Below are 18,107 nucleotides of genomic sequence, written 5' to 3'. Positions count from 1 at the left end.
AAGACATGTTTTCCAGCTTATATCTTTTACTGGGTTTTAAAGGTTGGCTTCAGCACATAGCTTCATCCTGCTCAATTCCACTAATTTTCTCAAAAGAACTTTCCAAATTAACTCGTAATTTTAAAAAAAGGTGGCACATATGAAAACATCTTCGTGATTAGAGATATTAACTCTATGTTATCTTTTATAGGGGTGTTTGTAGCCTGGTATTTTATGGCACCTGAATCAGTAAATTGTTTTTTCTTAATTAGACTTCCTAAGAAATACATCAAGGCCCATCCTAGCCAAGCTAAAAACATGGTACACAATTAGCTTAACATTTAACAGAAAGCAGCATGTTGTATGTAGTCAAACCTCTATAAGCATATGGGGTTAACAAACAGGGTATCTTTTCATCCCATTATGCTCCTCCACAATAGCACCAGCTCCAATCCCACTCTTGTCAGACACACCCTGAATATACCTCTAGCATAAGTGATTCTGCAAGTAGTATCAGACTCCCCCAAATGGGCAAGAAGAATATATGTGTGGAAAGCCGACTCATAGAGGCACGTTAAACACTTGAGAAGAAATTCTTAAAACCAATCTTTAAGAACTCAAAATCTTCAATATGTGGAGGAAGGAGGATAGCTTACATACTGATGGGTAATTTACAGGCTTTGTAAGTCACCACCTAACAATGCTGTGACGTATCCTTGGCACTGTGATAAGCTTCCTTTGACCTGCAAGGTTATTTCTCAAAGGATTCCTTCCTCTAGGGGGCTGCCATTTTGCACTGCTCCAGCCTCTTCCATAGGCAGTGCATGACATTTCAGAATGTCTCTATTTGTTGTTTTCCTAGATGTAAATAAAAAGGCCATTTGGAAAATATTTCTGCAGTGGTCCTTTGGTATGGAAGGCCAGGTAATGTTCACAAGCCCAGTATCTTTTGTGTATTCTACAGCTGGTAGAACTGGTCAACATCTGGACTAATCACTGGTTATTCCCCGCTCCAATTTCCTTAACACAATGCTGTCATGAAGATAAACATCTACAGATGGGAATTCCTTCTAAGACAGGGTGCTTAGCCATTCAGTGACAGCCCTTACTGGTTCCTTGCTTCCTCCCATCCTCCCCCACCATATTTCAGCTGTTATACCTCAGCAAACTGAAACAATGCAGACTCCTCAGTTTGTTTTACGGCTCCTGGGACTCCAGGCTGTGATGTGCTTGAAGAGATCTGTCAGGAAAACAATTATGTTTGTGTTATCTAACTCTTCAGTTTCAATATCAAAACTTCAACATGCTAAATTTCTGATCCATCATACAGAAAGACTCCTGGTACCTAAGAGCATGCAAACGAGTCCCAGCACACCCGTACAAAGAACAATATCTGCTTGCCGGGAGACACATAAATGGGTGATCTGCGAAATGGTGATCTTGAATTATTTTTCACAAGGAAAGTCTTTCCTAGGAAGCAGGAAAGAACAGGCTAAGACTTTTTTGAAGGGCTTTTATTAGCCCACTGATATGTCAAAAAAGGATTAGCAACAAAAACTGAATGCTATATTGTATTTCACAGTTCAGTGAAAGACCCGAGACCGCAGAATGGTGGTGCTGATAGAGTACAAATTGCTACTTAGCAAGGAAGGTAAGCGTGGACCAGGACACAATGTGTGCAGGCACTTTGAGATACCAGATCTATCCCAGATGCTAAGGTAACTGCATTTTATACTGTTGTGTCAATTTTTTTTGTTGCAAATGACACCTCTGATAAATGTCAGACCTTCGTACAAGTACGAATTATTTTGCCATTGACACACATACCTACCATGCACTGGTTAGGTGCAGCCTCACTACAGGCTGTTTAACATCCTTGAAAAGTAAGACTAGGTAATATGCGTTTCTAAATACTGATCATCAGTGAGCTACTTCTAACCCACATGTTTTAGTGGTGCAGATGAGCTTGTTTCCTGTCACCCACTGAAATTCTTCTTTGAGGGGTAAGGAAAAGCCAGGGGCCACAAGCCCTTAGGGCAAGAGCATATCTTGCAGCTCACAACACAATTCCTGCCTACTACCACATGGCTCTAGCACTCTCCTGCTTAGGCACTGTAAAATGGAACTGAAACAATTACGTGAACTGGTATTTGTCTTACTCTTTGAAAGACTTAACAGTGAAATTGAAGAAACAGATTGTTATCAAGAGGAACTATACAAAGTATGATGCTGCTCAACTGACAGTGTAAGTACGCAAAAGCATCTTAGAAATACTGCAAGATGGAAAACAAATTATTACCATAGAACTACCATAACTGATACTGGAATTAACCAATTTTAAGAAGCTTTCAAGTATTGCTGGCACACTAGGCATTTCCTCTTCCTAACAAGAAAAGCCAGCAGGTTGTTTAAGAGCCTAATTACAGGTTATGTACTTCACTGTGGCCATTACCTTTAATCACAAATTAAGGATCAGTGCTTTATTTCTAACACATTTTGAAAGCCTCAGATCTTAAGTTGGAACTCAAGGTCTTGTGGGTTGATGTTAAAACAAACAAACAAAAAACCAAAACATAAAATTTCCCATTTTCTGTGAGCTAGGATTGCAATGTATCTGCTCTGTAAGTGATGACATTTATGGAGGAGTATGAAGGTGCACACAGCAATGAGTATTACAGACATGGAAGTCAGATTCACAGTTGGTGTGAAAACACATAATAAAAACTAGGAGTCCTGTACAATTAATATTTATATAGCTAAATACTTACATCTCACTTGATTATGATAATTTCAAAAAGGCTGGAAAGATATAAACAAGCAAGTGATGCTTGCAGAGGACCAGGACTCTTTGCAACCTCATTCTTCTCATGTTAGTTATGTCAATGAAATCCATTAAAACATGGATGAAACAGTGTATACTTTAAAATAAACAAACAAACAAAAACCAGCAAAGCACCACAGTTGCACTTCTAGCAATAACTGGAGATACATTGATGGAAATGTTGTACAGTGCAAAACTAAAGCATAGCTGCATAGAGATGTTTGGTGGTTATAGAACAGAAGAAAATTTTGGAAATTCCAGAACTACAGTTATTTTTGATGGAGTCAACGACTAAAGCAGCCACAATAGATAAAGGACATAATGTAACATCCAAATATACATGTTAAAACTTTAGTTAGTAAGACTCTAGTTTAAATGCAGGAATAACATCTCTAAACTGCGTCTTAAACCACAGTTTCATTATTGCAGTAGGGTTTCCACCATGTTCCTAACACACTCTCATGCACTTCCAGTCTGACCTATCTACCTGCTAAATAATCCAGTACCATAAACCCAAAAAGAAGAAACAAATGAAGGCGTGAACTTTAGTCAAAGATTTCTGATTTCTCTTTGAGCTGAACATCAGATGCTTCTTAAAAGGAAAACGCTAGGGAAGACAACCCTTTTTAAAGAAACTCACCTCTGCAAACTGAAACAATGATGACTTCTGACAGGTTTCCGTAGAATTAGTTGCATCAGACTGGCAAGTACTCGAGGAAATCTGAAACAAGGAGTGTGCAGAGTAAGCCCTCAAAGGTGCTTTTTTGAAGCTAAGAACAACAGGGAGCAAAACAAAATACCAGGCAGCAGTAACAAGAACTAATGTTTAAGAGAAGAATGTTTCACAACATCTAATGTTTCACAGCCCCGGCAGGTTAAATCAAATTTATAGGTGAAAACATAGTTCAGCACCCATTTTAATGCTTTTGAAAATCACCTAAGAAGAAAGACCGCAAAAATACCAGAATTTTTTTTTTCTTTTGTAATTCCAACTTTGCAAAAGAGTTTTACACAACAGAATACTAAACTGGTGATACTGGGCTACACACACAACTACCTTGTACTGATGATGTTATCAACACTGCTATATTTGTAATTTGTACTACCATTCTGAACAGGAAGATTACTTAGAAGCTGAAAAAAATAAATTTGCAAGTCACTGAAGGTTGCTAAGTGACAGAAATACTTATTAGAAAAATAATCCCCAATCACCTGACAGCATGCAAATAAGTACTTAAGGGTACCACAAGCCTAAAATTGCTCAAATAATGTACCTAAACATCCATTTAGGGGTGCTTATGAGAAACAGCGCAAGAAAGAGTCATCATTTCTGAAATCAAAAATACAAAGAAATGCCTGTTCCAAACCAACAGACTTATTCAAATTAACACAGAGCTTAGCTGTACTATTCTTATTAGCAAGAAATGTGTTAATCAAGCACCATTCTGTAAAGGAATTGTATCAAATATGATACATTCATTAAATGTCACATTTGAGCATAGAAGATTTACAAGCGTAACTCCCAGAAGCATAAGGTACTGTTAGTATAAAATAAAGTATGTAACATGGCTTACAGGAAACAGAAGAAAGGAAGGAGGCTTTGTGGGATTTTAGGGAAGCAACAGGATGGAAATTTTTTCCTGTTTCAATTTTTTTCCATGAAATTTCAGTTTATTTAAAACATCTTGATGCAAATGTGTTTCTTCTCTTATTTATTATGAAAACGAGTAAGTCAACAGCATTTATTAGTGAATGCACACGTGAGATTTAGCTAGCAACTGCATCTGTTGCCGGTGAGCACAAAGCACCACAGCATAAGCAGGTCTACCGCACATGCGGTTTGTACTGCTGCTCCTGCTCCTCTTTGTCCCAGATGCTTAAGCACTGCAACAGCACCACTGGCATTCCGTTTCAGGAATCTGCTACCCATACTCCCCCGAAAACGCTAAATCCAAGTGCAGCAACCCACAGCCAAGGGGAACTACACCACACAATTTGCTTACGTACACAGTCAAACTTATTTCTTGCTGCCATAAAACCAAGCAGTAACAGTGCCTCCTGTGATCTACGCTTTCATTGTATTTATTAAACACCAAGCAGGATGTTTCATCAGTGTACTATGGGAGTATAGCAACCCTAAGGGTTACAAAGAATGTATTTTTAATGCCTGTCTTGTTTTTTCAATGGTTTGTGTTACTGTTTTCACTGATGTAATGTTTATTACTGCTTTCCTCATGTTTCTGTACGATCTGTTTAAGATGTCTGTGCCTCAGCAGTGGTGTGGATTGCACCAGGGATGCAGAGCCATCTTGCTCCTGCTGAGTGACCTGTCTCTGAGGGTCTTAGTCTTTGCACTGGTGTGCAATATATAAGGATGCTGCTTGTATGTCTCATTTGGTTATTTCAGGCCACTTCACCTGTGGGATTCTCCCAGGAATAACCAAATTTGGTTCCCCATACAACTCAAATCTTCTGCAGTTTGACTTATGTAGCTTTGTTTGTGGTGTCTATTGAAGCAGTCTGTTTGCAAGCTGAGCCTATACAACCTGCTGTAGCAAAGGGGACTATTTTGCTTAGGAGAAGTGATGCGAACGAGGAAGCCGTGTGAAACCTCTCAGCTGCCCGAGGCTGGTGCTGCAGGGCCACGCATGCTGAACCCTGCCCACTCACTGTAACGGAGACCGTGGCTTCACAGCTTCCTTTACCTATCTAGGGACATGTCCACATGAATGTGTCAACAGCTGGCACGGCACAGAGCAGCTCTGAGTTGGGAGCTATTGACCTGCACCACCCCAGGAGCACCATGCTGGAGGGGAAAAGCCCTCCTGCGGGGGGCTATAAGGGGCTACACAAGGGCTGCAAGGCACTTGCTCCCCGGGCAGGCAGAGAGGAGGACGAGCCATCTCGCTGCCTCCGAGGCCACGTGCTGGGGACCAGGCACAGCCTGTTCACTGTGTGGTGCAGGAAACATAAGCCATAGAAGGTGTGAAGCCCAGATTCCTGCAGCTTTGTGTGTAAAAGACAGTTCGCTGGTGCCCAGTAACTCAAGAGACGGTTTTGTGGTTAGAACAACTACACTCTTCCTAGAAGTTTCTGTTATCTTTAAAAAGTTAATGTTGCTGCCTTTGCTTGACAGAAGCACTAATTTGAGCTGGTTTCTTCTACTCTGGTGCTCCCCACATACTCCTGACTTGTGGGAAAGTTATTATCTCCAGGACTTCTAACCTCCGCCAGGCTGAATCTGATCAAAGCATAAAAATAATTACTGGAAGAAATGGATGCACAGATAGTGCCATTGCATATGTCTCATTTCCAGCCATAATAAAACATCCACAACATCTCCTCATTTCTCCTTTCCTCCTCTCATCTTACCCTTAGGGGCAACGAGAGATTTTTCACTTCTGTGAAAGGAAGTGAATTTTCAGAAGTGATTTTTCACTTCTGTAATCTTTTGTCCTCGAAGAGAAGGAATAACGCCTCCGTAGCCTCCCTTTTCCTGCAGGTGACTGTAACCGGCTCTAAAACAGATCACGCTGAACAAAGGTGAGGGGCAGCCCCTGCCTCACCTTCTGCACCGACTGATGTGAGGCTTTAATGCCTCCCTGATGTGCTGGGCAGCCGCAAAGGGGGAAACTGGTAAGAGAGCCAGGTTTTGGACTACACTACAAATTCCGGGATTTCTGGGCAGTAACCTACAGACAGGCCACTAGGTGCTGCTGTAAGGCAAGGAAAGGGCCTGACTGGCAAGCAAGGGAGGGAAGCGAGCAGGCAAGCAAGGAACGCTCCTCACCCAGCTTCAGCCTTTCTGCTAATAAACCTGCTGCAAGGACCGGGCTTTGCCTAGCACGACGACACTAGCTGGAGCAGACCTGCCTGGCGTTTCTGCTCGGGTATTCAACAATATAGGCTCATATACACACCATAGACTTGTGTAACTGATGAAAGGATGCAAAAGCCAGGTGGAAACTCATTGCATATATCCAGGTTGGTTTTTTACTGCTGGTAAGGTCTGTAGCTTCTCTTGCCTGTCTGCTTAGTAACTCCAGCTCCTGCTTGGAAATCAGTCATGTACTGACACTGAATTCTGTTACCAGAGGAGAAATTCTCTAGTCTACAGAAAAAAACCTACCACAACAGGAACATAACTGGTGACATACAGGGGTGGTGACTGAATCCTCAGAGCAACTTTGTAAGTATCGCTCTTCCCATCCTCCTGCTGGCACCTGTCTACTTTGTGACCTGACATCTGGGCTTCTGACAATGTGAAGGTTAAACGCTCAACTTGAAAAGTCCCTATAAACCCATTTAACAAACACTTGACAGAAAATCAAGTTGAACACATTTATGTGGGATTAGCAGACCTCTAAGTATAATTTCCCTCATCTTCTCCCAAGTTCTGAGCAAGCTATGCCAATGATGCCCTCCTTTGTATTAACAATTTTTCAGATTATAGTAGTATGCAAGACCTATGCTTACAAGGCCATGCAAGTCTGCATAATCATACGTATGCACAAGCAATCAAACTGCATGTTGACACGTAATCTTATGTTTGGTAGTCCCTCAGTTTAAGAAACATATATATGCGCGTGTATGTTATATCTATACACATGTACTTTAATGATAATGAAGACCACATTCTTTTAAAAATGACGCTGCATCTGCCCTTTAAAAAAAAAAAAAAGAAATGCCAGGCTTTTAGATATACAACATATATTTATATACTTACATGCATATGAAAACAACACCTATATTTTCCATAGTTAAGCAACTTCTGAACCTCTTCACTGAAAATACCTCAGCAGTCACCTTAGTACACCAAATTCTCTCCCACGTCAATACCAGCTCTAACACAACACAACTAAGCCCCCTCCGCTGAAGATGAAAGCAGCTTACCAATTCTACAATGATTTCTGGAGCTTCTTACTGAGCCTGTCAAACCACCTCCTAGCCTGTTCTGCTAACCTCCCAAACACTGGTTTAAGTGTGAAACAGCTTTCAAACATAAGCATGGAAATCCAACCATCAGTTGTCTCACAGGCATGCGAAGATGAACATCTGATGTCTCCTCTGTCCACATGCCCGAGAATGGGAAGCCAGACATGTTGTTCAATTATCCAAGCCTAAATAACCTTAGGATCTTTATTGCGTTTGGGGAAACACAAGCCTAAGAAATATTTGCTCCATAAAAATGGAAGACACACCAGGGCTGCCATGCAAAGAAACTGAGGAAGTTTCCCAGTACACAGAAACACAGCTGGAGACTTAGTTCCTGCTTATGCGCAGTTAGGAGGACTGAAATTCATCCATCTGGGTCACTCTGAGAACACCAAGCACCCAGATTATTCTGGAGGATGTATTTTACAAAGGGGACCCTCTGAAAGAATGAGAGAAGATGTGTAGTTTTGTTCCCTGGGAAAGTACTCTGACACTTACATGCTTCTCAGATAGTGCATGGCAATTAAAATAGGTAACTCGTTAGTAAGTATGGGCTAATTTCTGGCACAACTCACTAGGTCATAGCAAAAACCCGTCTTAATGGAACTGAGTATCTGTGACTACAGTACACCTTTCCCCTCTCATTTAAACATGAAACCATAGTAAAAACAATTTTTAAACTCCAAGCTGAGAGATTAAAAGTTTGAAAACTACAGGATATTCTCATTTTAGGACAAAATAACCAGCTTCTTTTCACTTCTCTGTCAACCTTACCCTAGTGTTTCTTATTTTTTATGCTGCAGCACAGAAAGCCAGTACCCACATCTGCACAAAGACTTTCACCACTCAAACTGGTGTGTAAAGCGTTGAGGAATCTTGGCTCAGTCTTGGCAGTACAGGAGCAATCCATCTCAAATGCAGTACACATTTTGCATTTGGGGTATCACATATAGATAGCTAATTATTGCTTTGCCTCCCAATAACAACGAAAAAAAAAAGAGAAAAGAAACCCTCCTCACTTTTTTTATTAGTGCCCAGGCCACAGTTGTGTGAAGCATTGCACAAGCATATGAAATCCTTGCCCAAAAAACCTTGCAATCCACCCATTTGTTAACACAGTCACTGTATTTCAACCCTTCTACCTGTGACAATATCCTCTCAGGGGGCAGACTTGCCTGGTCTGATCAAATATTCAGTCAGCAGAGTTAATATTGAACCGATATAAAAACTGGGCCCAACCTCTACGTTCACAGTTGTGATACAAGGCTCTTATCACAGGACTCACACTTCAGTCCCACCTGAGGTTACCCCAGATGTAGCTTAAATTTCATTTCCCACAGGTCAAATTCAGAGCTCTCATTAAACTGAGGACACATGGTAAGGGAGAGAAGAGAGTTCCTTACCTCTTGTGCAGTCAGGGCATGTTCCCCTGCTAGAAGCAGCATACTCAGGCCTCCCATTTGTGTAGGATCTGTTAAAAGAGTAAATCCAAGTCTTAAGTTTATTCATTTGCTTGTTTAAAGAACCTACCATTTGCAGTGTTAAACCCCCAGAAGACTACTTGTCACAGACACTCTAAGCAAGCTGCCATAAAAGGCAGTTCAAGAGAATCACAAATAACCATTTTTGTACCCTCTGGGAGAGGCTTTCAAAGCTGTTTGAAGGATTTAATTGGATTTGTGTGCTTAACACCCCATTGCGTGGATTTACAATTTTACTGCCAAAGGTTTTATGTACTACAGAGATGGGTATCTTTAAAACAGCAACTGTAATGATCTCATACATAAATATACACAAAGATACTCTAATATCACATGAGTTTATAACTCAGTGGATGCTCCTACTGAGGGAGTGGTTCCCTTCCTTAGCCGCTGAACAAGTAAAAAGATGGAACAAAATGACATAATCAAGCTCTGAAGCAAAATCTCTATTTTCATTTAGCTTTAATTTAGAGCTGCATTTACTGGTGAAAAGTACCAGACTGACAGCTCTGAAGCATGAAGCGCTTAATCCTCTGTGCCAGAACAGCACAGGCACTGGCCAGGCAAGCTGCCTGCCTACTTATTGCCCTGCCAATAAAATATATAATTGAGGAAAGTAAGATAGAGATATAAATGTTCTTTCTCCAAGTATTTGAAGCTGACAGCTTCTCGCCTCCAGCTTTCCCGCACCTCAGGAACTCAGAAAATCACAAGAAGTAGTGAAAGCAACAAACACTGGGACTGCATTACTCATGGAATGGCTTTTCCACTCAGAACAGTGGTTGCTCTTCATCATTATGAAGTCTAATTGCCTGACTTTGGGGGAGTGCCTAAGAAGCAACGCAGGGGCCTGATTTAAGAGAATGTCATGGATAGAGAGGGAGACAGTCTGTGGCCCAAATCTCTCAAATGACAACCACAACGTGAGAGAACGGGAAGCATTATCCTTGCTGTATTTCTGAGATGCCAACTTCAGTAATGATGAGACACCAAAGACCCTTCCCTAGGTTTCACTAAGCGTGCACTCGCATTTTCCAATTTCCTTTCACTAAACTATACACAATCTCTCTCTACAACAATAATTACACATGCCCAGGACCATTCCCTGGAATGGAGGTCAACTGGTACAATTACCCATTTTGTTATGCAAAATTTGGACGCAGAATAGCTACATCCAAAATGCCCACTGGGAAATCCCCTGGCCCATTCCCACTCATGAGCAGGGCTGAGGAATTTGTTGAGCTTTTTAGCTGACATGGGCTAAACCTGTATCTGACACATTGCAGTAAAGCACTGTTTTAGGCCCACAGCACGCTGATGGCTTCTCGCCGCTCTCTTGTGCTTCACTTGAGTTACCTGTGGATCTTCTTCCCCCTCCTCAGTTTTGGCCAACTGGAAAACACCTAGCTTTTGGCTCTAAAAGTCGGAATTCTAAGTATCTTCTTGACGGTCTCAGCTTTCTGCCCTTCAAATAAGTAGCTTAAACATAACAGGACAAGGATAGGACTGCCTTTTCCCTAAGTAAGCAAATACTTAGACTGTTTATTTAAATATAAAAATTAAGAGGAAGAAAAAAAAATGAGAGCTAAGTGGAAAGCAGAAGTTTAATTTGGTGCTTGAAGACCTTGAATACTTATGCTGCAGCTGTAGCAGAGGGCTGGTGCTTAGATGTCTGATCATCATAAAAACAAAAATCCTTCCACTAAGGTTTCAAATTACAAAATAACTTATCCAAGGCAAGACAAAAATGTACATATGCAAACACTGCCATATGTTTATAGTGCCTTCTCAGCACAATGTTTCTCTTATGGCACTAAGAACCTATTGGTATAAAGAATTAAGGCTTTTAAGTGTTATTTTAAAGCAATTTACAGTTAAATCAACAGTAGTGGGAAAACAGCACAGATATTTGACTTGCAGAATGGGAGGCGATTTGTGACTTTCTCAACAGCTTTTAATATTGAAGGAACTTAAAACCATCTCACTATTTGGGAATGACATACTTCATTAGTATTGGTCTGGTTAGACACTTGGAAGGTTGGCTTGTTCATCATCACATTTTTTCAGTCAGAGAAAAGAGCGAACTGAGGAAGAACTACACAGGAAGGCAGCCAGCAGGTACCAGTTTTGACTAACTTTTACCTGAGTGCAGAATTAAGCTTCTTTCTAAAAAACAAAAATTGCATTGCTATCAAGATATGCCTACTCAAGGAACTGTCTTTTTTCCACCCTTTGCTTCATTAAAAAGCTTTTTGGCTCAGACAGTTTTCTTCTGACGCAGAAATGTGAAAGTACTGTGAATCCTGCCCATTGGTATAGCAAAGTTGTTGCCCACTTAGCTCTTTAGCTGTGAGGGTAGATGCTGTAATGGTCACGTTCACCTGTGAACGGCAGTTGTCTCTGCGCCCTGTGCACTACAACAGATCACAGGTGAGCCATGTCATGAGAACAACATGCTCAATTTACAACTTGCAGGCTGGATGAGCAAGAATACCACTGCAGGTGGGTCTGCAGGTCAGAAGACCAATGCTGGTGCCACCTCAGACTCTTGACACAATGACAGGTCAACACCACAGGTTTATAAGTGGGGTGGTTATTGCTGGAACACCAAAAATGAAGGAGAGATATGGATTGTGTGGGACTTAAAGGAAGAAAGGGAGATCTTACTCTCCATATATTACATTTTCCAAAATGAAATATAGTATGTAAAAAGCAATCAAGACAGGATTAACTACCACCAACAAGTAAAACAGATTTCCTGGGATGATTCCGGAATCATATAACCCCTGTCCTAAAGAAGCTATCTGCTTTGAAGATGCAAGACAGTCAGTGGCATTTCAAAGGTAAAAGTGTTTCTGAGGTGGTTCACCTACACTTTAGTTCATTGGCTAGTATAAAGCCTGGATTTTAAAAGAGGTTGTGCTGGACAGAACAAAGTTGAACTGAACTATCACATGAAGTCAAGAAGAGAAGAACATAACAAAACACATTTAGTGTGAACTGGTACATAGTTGACAAAACAGTAATCCATTTGGCGTGGCAGACTTGTCACGATTTGGATGCCGCTAACATCTCTGTCAGAAGCTGTTGTTATTTTATGAGCTATTGTTATACTCAAGAAATAGTCAGGTTTCGTTGGCATGAGGACTGGAGTGAGACCCCTATGAATTATAATGTTCACTGACTCAGTCAGCAGTAAAATAAACTATAATTAAAAAAATTAAATCCCATGTAGCACAAAAGAGCCTTCCTTCAGAAATGAATCGCTCTGTAGATTAAACAATGGATTAGATTAGATTTCTAGATTAAGTCTAGAATTAGAAATTAGATTTCTAATTAAATCTCAAGTTCTCTGTCCTCTACTCTGACAGGTGTAAATTGAAGATCTCTCTGTACTCAGAAACTCCACATTTGAATAGTCCAGCAGGAGCAGTGGGGTATGGCAGAAAGGTAGACCAAGACCTATTACTTGTTCCTTGTGTTAAGTCAATAGATCTGTAAGGAGCATAGAAGTTACTCCTCTTGATAGCAAAAGCAGAAAGGGATGAAGGGGCTTGCGATTTTTAGAACTGGTCTCCCACATATCCTATGTAGCACAAAAAACTTTCTTTTGATCACATTTCACAGTTCCTTCATAGCCAGAGGAATTTCATTACAGGAATTTTCATACCACTATATTGGCAAAAAGGTATACATGTCTTTTTATCCTTTTATACTTGTTCCATAAAACCATTTTCCACTCTCCAGTGCATGATGTCTCTAGGCAGAAAAGTCCTATCTGCCACACACTTGTCAAGCTAGGTAGGATAGGACAAAGTTTCAAATACATCAGTATTTATAAAATTAGAAACTTTAAACTGAAAAAAAAAAAAAAAGAAAGGAAAAAAAAAGGTGTGGGGGGGGAATTCTTTTCCACCTTGACTGTTAGGTTCTTAAGATGCCAGTATTTAATGTCTCTGTATTTCAAGGTCATGATTGCAACAGTTCTGCTATTTGTGGATGAGCGAGCAGTGAGATTATCTGCCTTTCACCAGTTCAGGCACTCCACCTACACTTATTCACAGATTGATTTTTTTTATTTTTTTTTTAAAGTGTTTAAAAGGTTAGAATCCTCTCCTACAAGGTATAATGGGCAAAAGAGCATATTTTAAGTGAAACTAAATTACCATTCTCTTGATTTAAATACAAAAAGTTAGCTCCAGCAGTACATTCATCACCAAGAATGTTGACATCTCCAACTTCAGACACACATAAATTATTTTTGTAAACAGCAAATTACTAATCATAGTACAGCGCTCTAAGAAAAAGAATGCACATAATCGCATTTTCTTTTTTTACTAGAAAATGAAGTATTTTAACAGCAGATAAACCGGAATTAAAAATCAATCAAATCCACACCTCAATTGGGGTATGGGTTATGATGTCACACATCTGGAACCTGAGTCTTGAAAGCAAAACTAAGGAAAATTTTGACACAGTTGTTATGCAGAGGTTTAACTAATTTAACTGAAATAAAGTTCTTTGCACTACAGTACCATGTACAGTAAAGGAAACTATTATCGCAGTTCAATCTCACCTGCCATCCCGAAGTTAAGCTGTGGCATTTCTTCACTTTTTGTCACTTTCCTTGGGCTTGGTATATCTTTTGCAGTGTCTGATGCTAAGGCCCATAGTTTTTTCCTGTTTGTAACAGTGGATGCTTGCGTTTTAACAGGTTTGTTTGTTGTGGGGCACCACTTGTACCCTGGATTTGCCTTCATAAATGCATCCTTGTACTAGAAAAGAAAAGGAAAATTACCAGTCATGACATTATACTATCCACAGGGAGATAAAGTGCACTGTGTGTAAGAGGATTTAATACAGTAAATAATCCTTAAATATCTTGATTTTTTTAACAGTTTAATCACATGCTTAGAGTCTGACCACCAACACAATTTAGTAAGAAGAAATATTAAGAAAAGTAGAGCTGTATTTAAAAAAAGCGGGGTTTCTCTTTCCTCTCCTCAGGGTTTATCACCCAGCACAGGCTGAAATTCTGATCCTGCAAACTGCTCCCCACTGGTTGTACGCTCAGTCTCTAGGAAAGACAGACAGCTATTTGAGTTCTTTTGCAGGTACAATCTGTGTTTACTTTATAGCTTGAATGAGATGAAAACATACATTTAGCAATAAACGCAGCATGATGCTCCTTACCTTGCACTCATTTTTCTCTAATAGTTCCCTATTTTAGAATATTTGAGTATATGCTTTCCCAAACCAGGCACTGAAAATAAACCACTACCAGTGTAATCTCATTTTCAGTAACTTCTGATACATCATCCCAGCGTTCCTTCCAAAATGTACCATGCTGTATGGCTGCATAAAATAAACTGTGAGCCTTTAAAACTTTCTTTGGCCTTGAGCATGCAGCACACATCGCAGTTGTTTGCCATATTCTTAGTATGAGGCAGAAAAACAAACCATACCAGACTACACATGGGGGGCAGGGGAAAAAGCCTGGATTCTACACAGTCTGGGGGGCAGGGGGAAGGAGAGGGACCTATTTTATTCACAAAATGCAACAGTGACATTTTCCAAATATCTTGCTGACCGGATCAAAACAAGATTTTTGAACGTTAACAGCAATAAAAAGAACACATTTCAGTATTTTAAATTGTTGCTATGCAAAGTGGAGACTGGGCGAATCAGAGGAACATGCCATGCATTCCAGCTGCAAATGTTTGCCTAACAACTGATAGGAGTGTACAGCACTGGCTGCTGTGGGAGCCTACCCAGTAAGTACCACTGCTCATCGCAGGGAGAAGGGATCCAATACCTCCTCCTGCACTAGGTAGCTCTCAGTGACAACAATCAATCAAAAGAGCGGTTTTATTCTGAATTATATGGCAGGGCAGCTGCAGGATGTTGTTTCTGTGATTGCATGTGTTCCCACACCCCCAGCTGTCATCAGTCCCAGATATGGCAGAGAAGCATCTATGTTTCATGCACATGCCTGCACAGAAACGCATGCAGAGGGGGGAAAAAAAAAAAGAGAATAATCCCTTGGGTATCAAATGTAGAAATAACACTGAAAAAGTCTTGTCCTCTCATGGAGTCACTGCAGGGTTTTCCCAGATCAACAAACGGCATGCCTTGTGGCAGGACCACCATCACATGTGTATCGCTTACTTTCATTTCCATTGTAACCTGTCAGCTGGCACTTGCTACCTCCGGACTGTAGCAAGGATAAAAACGTTTCAGTTTACAAGCAGCACAGCACCGTGCGAACCCGCTGTGTGAAGTCCTGTATTTATAGAAATGGCTATAAATAATAAAAATCTGCAGGGACTGCTGACCCACATACATGCTGTATTTTCTGAATAGGGTCTACATTTTAAATCTGTGAACTAAGGACTGTGACACCTCTCACCTTTCCCTTAGCTTGGTTAGGGAGCTCAGTACACCACAAAAATAGCCTGGTGGATGCAAGAGAAGGGGAGGGGGGAAAGGAAATACAGAGAGAAGCAGCTTTGCCTTCCATTGTTAAAGACACAGCCCACTCACAAATTGTATTTCCAGCCTGCAGAGTGAAAAGCACAGAATTGGTAGCAATGAGGTACATAAGCTCTTCGTATCAGCGTTGCTGCTCTGAGTAATTGAATTATTCTATGGAGTAATTTGACAAGCTGACAGGCTGCCTATCAAACGAGAACCAGAATGCATGCCATTTGTGAGACAAGGCAGCAATAAGCTTTTAATCAGTTTCCAACAAGAGCAATTCAAGTGAGCTGCTGTATTAATGGATTTTTTCCTTCTCAAAGCCAAGAAGCGAACATTAACTGCACTCTCTGAAGGGGAGAGAGCAAACTGAGGGAGGACAGCTCATCGGCCCCTTTCACAGCTTCAACACTCAAGATAAATGAAAAAGAAAATGTAAGAAGTTAAACACGCTCAAGAAGTAGTTTTATAAAACGCATACGGGGGCCTGATCCAAATCTCTGAAAGACTTTCAGTATCGATTTTTGGGACTATTAAACCAAGGTCTAAGATGAAGTGATAGATTCTGCTTGCCCAGTCATGAGAAGATAACTTAAATAACTTAAACACAGGAATGAGAAATGCCAAAGGCAACAGCGGAGCTTACTGTTTTGCTCCATTTGACCAGCTGTGCAGTAAACCAACTTAACAACAGCTTAAAGACACCACCTTGGTTCCTATGTAAGTGGCTTGGACAGACCAGCAGGGTCACGTCTAGAAGTTCCAGGTAAGATAAAAAAGCACAGGGTACATTTGTGGGGTTGGTCTGACGTATCATTTCTGTTTTGTGAACGCCTGGGGAAAGATGTGTTACGCAGTGGGACCAGTGTCACTTTAGAGCTGAGGTTAAAAAAGTGCAACTCCCTGAGTTGCTTTCATCACCAAATAAAAAAAGATTTACTTTCTCCAGCGTGGTGGGAACAGGAGCTCACAAGTGGATACCAGCTACACCTCAGGGTAACAGTTAGCACGTGCTTAACTTCAAACGGATGCTTAAATCCCACCAACTGGCTATTAAACGTCACATGAATCCCTGAGATGTAACAAAAAACCCGCCCCTCAAAAAAACCCAGAAAATACTATGCTTCATTTTTTACTCCTGAAGGACACAGGGCTCGCGCTATATGTTATGGTCTGTACGTCACTCAGTGAACTTACCAGACTCCAGTGAGGAAGCCAGAACATTTGCTCCCTCCTACTCCAAGGCAGCTGCCAAAACAGCGGCATAGCAAGGCTATCGCTACCTGTGAGACCACCGGCCGAGCACTCGTGGGGAGGTGTTCGGTTCTGCCCACCGAATGGCAGCAGCCTGGATTCATCAGGCTGCTCCCTACAGGAAACAATCCCAGTTGCCTGGATCCTGACGATGCAAGGATGTATTTAAAAATGAAGTGTTTTCTAGCAAGGGAAGCAAGGCTTCAAGAATAATAATCTCACTGGAAATTTTCCAAGACAGCTGAATATTCCCAGTAAGCCCTGTAAAAGTTAACAGGAGAACACTACTCCTATTACTGTAGTAACTGAAACGCTGAAGAGTATTTATGAGTGGCCAGAATTCATTTTTCCCTCAGTGAAGGGAAATGCTAACAAATGGCAGGAACACTTGTGGTTCCACTTGGGAGTATTTATCAGCTTAAATCCTCTGTAATGAACTTTCAAAGTTAAGATGATCTACAAAGTCTGTAGGATACAAATAAAAAGCCTGCTCCTAAAGAGAACACCAGCAGAAGCTGACACTGAGCTCTGCAGGCACAGTATGAGGTCTTCAAGGCAGGTGTTGCTAGAAGAGACCATAAACCACAGGACTGAAAACAGAGGGAGCATGGGACGAGTTTTTCCTAGGAAATTAAGGCACTCCAAGGTACACACAGATATATAATGGGATTTTCCAAAAGTGCCTAAATGAATCATACATCTGATTATCCTCTAAGTGGGAATCACAGATAGATGTCCAACCCAATAGAAAACTTGTCATAATTCCACTTGGCAAAATGTTCAGGCACCTCACTATTCTCCAAAATCCTGGATCTTCCATATAGCTAGGTATGCGTTAAGTAAATATGCCACACTGCTGAGATAGTATCAACCGCTGGTACTAAGCAGGTGAGAAACTGAAAGCTGCTTGCCTGATGCTTGATCTGAGCTAACTGGATTTGTAAACTCTGGCTTCAAGTAGTAAAAACATTCTCAAGACTGTAAAATAACAGGGGTTGTAGCCACTACAGTAGGGACCACTTCTGCCAGACCCGTTTGTATCCCTGAAAGAGTGATTCAGATGCTCAGGGTACACAAGACATGATGTGGGGATCGGAGATATGACACAGGGTCCTTTGGGAGATGTGTGCCCTGCCAGGACAGTAGCTAGAGGCTATGCG

The 18,107-nt window shown here is 41.0% G+C and overlaps 1 protein-coding gene across 1 annotated transcript in view; it reads right to left on the bottom strand.

The window, feature by feature from the left end:
* Positions 1–18,107, bottom strand: part of BBX (BBX high mobility group box domain containing) — a 141,998-nt gene that overhangs the window by 34,481 nt on the left and 89,410 nt on the right. The window contains exons 5-8 of the mRNA XM_074159944.1: positions 13,793–13,991; positions 9,139–9,206; positions 3,441–3,521; positions 1,139–1,219 (exon numbers count right to left, since the gene is read on the bottom strand). Coding sequence (XP_074016045.1) covers positions 1,139–1,219; positions 3,441–3,521; positions 9,139–9,206; positions 13,793–13,991 — 429 coding nt within the window. The remainder of the gene's footprint in view (positions 1–1,138; positions 1,220–3,440; positions 3,522–9,138; positions 9,207–13,792; positions 13,992–18,107) is intronic.

This window comes from Numenius arquata, chromosome 1, assembly GCF_964106895.1.
Source record: "Numenius arquata chromosome 1, bNumArq3.hap1.1, whole genome shotgun sequence".
Taxonomy (NCBI): domain Eukaryota; kingdom Metazoa; phylum Chordata; class Aves; order Charadriiformes; family Scolopacidae; genus Numenius; species Numenius arquata.
Note: the sequence above shows the minus strand (reverse complement) of the source record. Positions and strands in the feature narration are given on the sequence as shown.